Below are 6,967 nucleotides of genomic sequence, written 5' to 3'. Positions count from 1 at the left end.
GGGCACTTTGTATAAAATGATAATTATAATTTCACTCAAATATACCATAGACATCCTAATAGTATAACACTACTATGAGAACTATATCCAAAGAAATTCAAACCGTTCAGCTAACTGATCATGAAAAAGTTACAACTCGTCATCAATACAATAGAAAAAATCCATTGCGTGTTTTCGTTTTGCTACAAGCAAATAACAACGGACCACGTTTAAAGTCTGAATTCTGCTATCCTAAATAAGCATGCTAGTTAACTCCAACTTTGCATAATTGACAATTTAAAAGGTGCATCTCTACCAAAATTAACAATTTGCTAACTATCATGTAAATACAACGTTCCTGTAACCAAGCAAAAAAAACATATCATGTCCAAGTAAAAAAAAAACACATACCAAGTATCATTACAATCCATCCAAAGATACTTAAGTTTTTGCTGACCACAAAAATGCAAAAACACAGACAAACAGACAGATACACACACACAGACATACCAAAAACTATGCAACCATTTCAAATGCAGGCAAAAATACACAATATAAATTCACTGCATTCCAAAACAAGACACATAAATTTCAAAAACTCACATTACAAAAGCATTTCATTAAATATTTATTTTCCAAAATTAACAACATTTCAAAAACAACAATCGTCATTAAAAAATTGTTTATTTGGCGAAAATATGTGTTGGTGGAACCCTAGTTACGCATAGACTCGGAATCGGCTTTATGACGAAATCCAAGTCCTTCATTTTCATCGCCGTGTTACCTTTAATGATATCGATCCTATGATTCAACTGAAGAGTTAACTCATCCACGTTAGGAGCAATGGTAGCATAAACAGCAACGTACGATAAGCATGTAAATTGAAGTAATTTCAAACCAGTTCGACGGACAAGACAAATAGCACCGTGATATAGAATGCACGTTTATTTTTTTGTAAAAATTATCACATCGAGCTAAATTTAATTGTTTCTGCAGCTGGCACCACCGGCACCAGGCTGGCGAACCCCTATGCATGCAGCAGCGCCTCCTGTCCTGACGGACTGTACTGCAAGGAGGAGGGGCCGACATCTTTCTCCTGCCGAGCTGGATAACTTTCCGACGTGTCTCACCTAAAACAGACGGACCAGGACCGGAACACACAACTAAATACGATGACAAAATCCCAAATTAAACTAAAGCATATCCAAAACCTTAGATTTCTTACTCATACTTTCGCTGTTCGCAAACTTCTAGATTTTCTTACTTCTGCGCCTAGGTGTATGTGTGTACACTCAATTACAGCAGTGCCCCGAACGTGATAATGGTAAAAAAATATAGGTGTGCATTATTCTAACGAAATGTGCAGTTGTAACAAAATGGTTTCATTAGCATCTGCGGATGTCTACACCGATTGGGTGTTGCTTGTGTGATGCTTTGATAGTAAGGTGCATAGGTATAGTATGTAATTAATTTGCAAGATGTGTACTACAATAAAGGATGAGCGTAATATCTTTTAATGACCCCACAAAAAGTAAAGAAAATCACATCTTTAAAACGCTGTTCGGAAAAAAATGCTTAGTTTCTTTGCTTACCAGTCTGAAATATTCCACACTTTCCTCTCACATGTAGACTCAAATAAATGGATGCAAAAATCATTTTTTGGAATTTTTATTTAGCCTCCATCCTCCATAGTCTTGGGTAGCTCTACCAAAGTGCATCATTGACCACACACTGTTCATGAATTATAGCCATTCCTTATGATATAAACTCACAGACGGTGTAAGAGAAAGTCCCTCACGACATAGCCCCCCTCCATTTTCTCAGGGCTGAAACAGTCTCTAAACTCTGAAGCTAAAAGTGTTTTAGTCCGATGAAATAAATTGTTTGGATAGACTGAAGGTAATATCAGCAGGTGATTGTTGATAGAATTGATTGGAGGCAAAATCTCGGTTAGCAATGATGGAATAGAAGCTCACTATTTTCTCACTTCAAACTCCATTCAGTTATACTTCAGAGAAGTTGGTTGTGTTCATGGTACGTACAGAGCGGCAAGGGCTGTGGATTCTGTGGAAAACCTTGGATCAATATTTACAAACGTTACCAAAATAGGCAGACGCCGGTATAAATAGTGTGCAAGCCAGTTGACAGTTCAGTGTTACCCTCTACAGCAGTATGTAGAGTATGTGGAGAAGGACAACCTCAAGCCAACCGTTCACACATAAGCCACTTATTCAGAAAAGACGGTGGAGCCGCATGTTCCCCGTTTATAACATGTTAGGCTTTTTGCTTTTCTGTGTCTTCTTTACTACGGGCGTCTCTCCGTCCCAAGGTATGTGATTGATTATGATCACTAACCATACATTGTACCTGTAGTACTGATATTATACGTCATTCAGTATATTCAAGACAGTAAACTGAGAACATTATTTGGCCAGTCGCTGGTATCGCGTGCCAAGTGCAACAGTCTTGTGACGGAAACGTTGTGTTGACTCTTGTTTCTTGGCACTTGATCGGTGCCAAAGTGTCTCGATATATAACAAGGTTAAATAATCAAGTAAAGTAATTATAGATGGAGTAAGGTTTACTCAGTAAGTAACTGTTATAAGCTAATATGTGTACATGCGTGTCTTGCGCGAAAACTGTATCACACATGTGACAATGCCTCCTTCGGCCAGTATTGATGATGGTGAAATTTCCTTTTTACATCCGCCCTATCAGTAAATGACGTGTTGGAACATTCACTCGGACGGGAAAGCAAATGTGACAAATGATCGAGCCTCCCGTCGTATCATCATAAGTAGCTACCAGGGAGTCCTGATTGGTTTTGTCCATTCTGCCCAAATGAGATCGAAGACGAACGTCACTTTGTAATGGATTGTTCTCATCTACATCTACATCTACATCTACATCTACATGGTGTTCCCCCCAAATGACCCCGCGAGGATCAAAGTAGGGGGGGGGTGGCTGAGGCTCCCGGGTTAGGGCGGGCAGGCCGCCTGGCTGGCACGGAAGTGCTCAACGTTGGGAGAACTTACAACCGTGCCAGGCAGGGCGTTCCACTCGGGAATTGTGCGTGGGAAAAAAGAGTGTTTGTAAATGTCGGTGCGTGCGAATATGTGTTGATATTTGTAGTCGTGACTACCCCGGGTGCGCCCTTGGGCAGGTTTCAGAATATTGCTGGCGTCTATATTAATATTATTGTTGACTACTTTATAGAAAAAGGTGAGGCGGGCGTTCCTCCTCCTTTCTCGATATAATGACAAACGCCGCTGTTCACATTACTTTCCGCTTGCTCTAAAGAATTCGCTACTCTTTGTACGAACGATAAACTGAACTACATTCTGGATAGCGATAACCTCACTGTGTACAAGTAGGCAAATATATCCAAGAATATCTATGCCGTAGAAGCAATAGTGTAAATGACATGCTAGTCCCTATATGTTGATTTGTTCATACCTATAGATATCCATATATGTACAAGTGTGTTTAGCTGTACTGTAAGTAGTTGTTATACATGCAGACCTTACGAAAACCGCTGTGCTTTTGTCCTGTCAATAAAGATTTGTATATGTCAAGCCTTGTTGTGTGCGCTATGTTTTGCTTATTGTTGCACCCTAATTCCGCCCAGGTGAGACTGTCTACCTGACCACCCTGGGTGGACTAGCGTTCCACAAGGTTCGTGTGTCGGGCGAGATGACCAACTTCAACGTCAAGGCCACGTGCGAGGGGCTTGGCATGGGGTACCCGTGTTTCTTCAGGGGTGGCGACGGCTGTTCCAACAGCCGGCATTACTCCCCCGACTGCGTCGCGTTCGATACTGTCAGTTCCAACTGTTACACCTTCAGCGTCATCGCTTACGAGGTTGGTGACTATATAATGTCATACTTAGACCGTGATAGCGTTCGAGTGTTACAGGCCGAGAGATAACGCGGGTTATCACATGGGGTTCTACTCTAATCACACGGGCCTCTATAGAATGATTCGAACGCACTTGGCAAGCAGGGTCGTTCTGGAAAATTTGAATACTGGATTCGGATGTTAGAATACCTGTTAAATTGGTTTTAGTTTGTTTAAGGACACGAACTTTTCTACTAGGGTGCATTTTGCAATGAGACATGTTTTGGTTTGGGGGATGGGTTGTATGACATAAATAGAATGCAGTGTGGTATAATTACGCAGATACAGAAGCAGATACAGAAGCTGGAGTGTCATGTAGAGAAGAGTGATCATACTAATTGTTTATCCATGCAACCGGCACGAACGAACGATGATGATGATGCACAGATACAGGTACAAAAACCGGTCACAGTGTTAAGAGTTACAGATACAAAAGCTTGCGGGTTATGCACTAGGGCAATATATAAGTATGTACGGGCGATACAGACAGATAGAACCGTCCCCAGGTGTGCCCAGATGTGGACTCGTGGAACTGTGCCGAGCTGGATGACGTGTTCCTGTACCTGTAACGTTGTGACGTTATAACTCCCCAGGTGTGCCAGATGACGTGTTTCTGTACCTGTTACGTTGTGACGTTATAACTCCCCAGGTGTGCCAGATGGCGTGTTTCTGTACCTGTTACGTTGTGACGTTATAACTCCCCAGGTGTGCCAGATGACGTGTTTCTGTACCTGTTACGTTGTGACGTTATAACTCCCCAGGTGTGCCAGATGACGTGTTTCTGTACCTGTAACGTTGTGACGTTATAACTCCCCAGGTGTGCCAGATGACGTGTTTCTGTACCTGTAACGTTGTGACGTTATAACTCCCCAGGTGTGAACAGGTGAGGACTCGTGGAACTGCCCCGAGCTGGATGACGTGTTCCTGTACCTGTAAAGTTGTGACGTTATAACTCCCCAGGTGTTCTGGATGACGTATTCCTGTACCTGTAACGTTGTGACGTTATAACTCCTCAGGTGTGCTGGATGACGTGTTCCTGTACCTGTAAAGTTGTGACGTTATAACTCCCCAGGTGTTCTGGATGACGTATTCCTGTACCTGTGAAGTTGTGACGTTATAGCTCCCCAGGTGTGCCTGATGACGTGTTCCTGTACCTGTAAAGTTGTGACGTTATAACTCCCCAGGTGTGCCTGATGACGTGTTCCTGTACCTGTAAAGTTGTGACGTTATAACTCCCCAGGTGTGCCTGATGACGTGTTCCTGTACCTGTAACGTTGTGACGTTATAACTCCCCAGGTGTGCCTGATGACGTGTTCCTGTACCTGTGACGTTGTGACGTTATAACTCCCCAGGTGTGCTGGATGACGTATTCCTGTACCTGTAAAGTTGTGACGTTATAGCTCCCCAGGTGTGCTGGATGACGTGTTCCTGTACCTGTAACGCTGTGACGTTATATCTTCAGGTGTGCCCAGGTGCGGACTCGTGGAACTGCCCGGAGCTGGATGACGTGTTCCTGTACCTGTAACGCTGTGACGTTATATCTTCAGGTGTGCCCAGGTGCGGGATCGTGGAACTGCCCGGAGCTGGATGACGTGTTCCTGTACCGTCGCCACTGGAGATCCGGGGACGGTGCGTACGGGATTGACCACCAGACTAGTGACATAGTGTCGGGGGAGGGGCAGTTCGACCTCTGGGCTCTGTGTACAGGTAAGGCACTCCATTGACGGAGGCGCTATGACACAACCCCTATCCGCCATTGACACATAGGAAGACTGAGAGGTCACAGGTCGTGCGTCAAAGTTCGGGCAGCTAATTAACTGTTTTGCACACGAGGACCAAAACATCACCATTGGGTTAACTGCAGCTAGGTGTCGCTTCTGAAGTGTGAAGAATGCGGGCCCAAACGTCACTACTGGGTGCAGCTGCGAAGTAGAAGAGCAACCAGAATAAGTTATTTCACACTTCCGAGTATGCGTGTGTAGCGGAATTGTGGGTAATATGTCAAAGGTGAATGCCCCTGAGACATAAGGTCTAAGAGCACAGTTTTTCGCCTATGAGGATTTCTATAGTTAAGGACCCCAAAGTGAGGTGGTTCGACGACTCAAAAAATATACCAGGGTGCAAAAGTAATTAACAAGAATTCAATATGTTGGAGTTCAGGGTTGAATCCACAAAATATGTGAAAATCAGCTAAAGTTTGCCTGCTCGTTTTCCCAGAAAGAACACTTTGAAATGACCCCCAGCGGAGGTCACCATACTGCAGCCGACACACGGAGGTAGCGGGAACCGGATTCGTGCGCGAAATTCTACCCAGCCAAACAAACATCGTAACCCAACTCATACAGCCTCAAAACTTACATATTCCTCTTCTATCCACCACGTACAGTTTCCGACTCGCTGACGTACACAGAAAAATTTCTATGGCTTTTCAAGAACTGCGACGCCCTATTTTGTGCCCGACCTACTTTTGTCCACGGGGGGCGCCCATAAATACTGTGTTATGCGACCTTAAATAAGTTCTTTCACACTTCCGAGTATGCGTGTGTAGCGGTAGGAATTGTGGGTAATATGTCAAAGGTGAAAGCTCCTGAGACACAAACAAAACACGTTTGGGGATCGAGACAATGGTGGAGACGAGAACTGTTTACACGTTAGGGGTGTTTGACATATTACTCACAATTATTTTCACTGTGAAGTGTGAAAGAACCTATTACTCAGCAACGTCTCATAACGTAACTTGTTCATGCTGAAGCAAAAAAATGGAATTCTTTACGTTTGAGGGGGGCTTTGGTTCACGACGCATCCGTATTTCGTCATTAATACCTCCTTTCCACTGGGACGGCGCTCTCGCCGAGCTCTCTTTGCGACCTAAAATTTGACAGATCGCTCAACGACGTGATAAGAAAACAAACGATTTTTTAAACACCTTGTGTGTCTCGTTGTTCTGTCAGTCACACCTTTGCACGTTTTAAAAAGTTTAAGGATTATTGTGTCGATGTCGACTTTTTGCCTTGGGTTACAGGATCGAACTTGCGCCTTCCATAATAACCTTTTGTTATATAATGTTGCAATCAATTGCTTAAATTTTTTT

The 6,967-nt window shown here is 43.5% G+C and overlaps 2 protein-coding genes across 2 annotated transcripts in view; both read left to right on the top strand.

The window, feature by feature from the left end:
- The window catches only part of LOC118412981 (fibropellin-1-like), an 8,131-nt gene extending 7,040 nt beyond the window's left edge, over positions 1-1,091 (top strand). Inside the window, exon 11 of the mRNA XM_035816074.1 lies at positions 976-1,091. Within this exon, the coding sequence (XP_035671967.1) occupies positions 976-1,091 (116 nt within the window). The remainder of the gene's footprint in view (positions 1-975) is intronic.
- Positions 1,092-2,250: 1,159 nt separating this feature from the next.
- The window catches only part of LOC118412978 (neurogenic locus notch homolog protein 1-like), a 76,316-nt gene continuing 71,599 nt past the window's right edge, over positions 2,251-6,967 (top strand). Inside the window, exons 1-4 of the mRNA XM_035816071.1 lie at positions 2,251-2,308; positions 3,608-3,844; positions 4,750-4,759; positions 5,339-5,583. Coding sequence (XP_035671964.1) covers positions 2,251-2,308; positions 3,608-3,844; positions 4,750-4,759; positions 5,339-5,583 — 550 coding nt within the window. The remainder of the gene's footprint in view (positions 2,309-3,607; positions 3,845-4,749; positions 4,760-5,338; positions 5,584-6,967) is intronic.

This window comes from Branchiostoma floridae, chromosome 4 (genome assembly GCF_000003815.2).
Source record: "Branchiostoma floridae strain S238N-H82 chromosome 4, Bfl_VNyyK, whole genome shotgun sequence".
Lineage (NCBI taxonomy): Eukaryota > Metazoa > Chordata > Leptocardii > Amphioxiformes > Branchiostomatidae > Branchiostoma > Branchiostoma floridae.
Note: the sequence above shows the minus strand (reverse complement) of the source record. Positions and strands in the feature narration are given on the sequence as shown.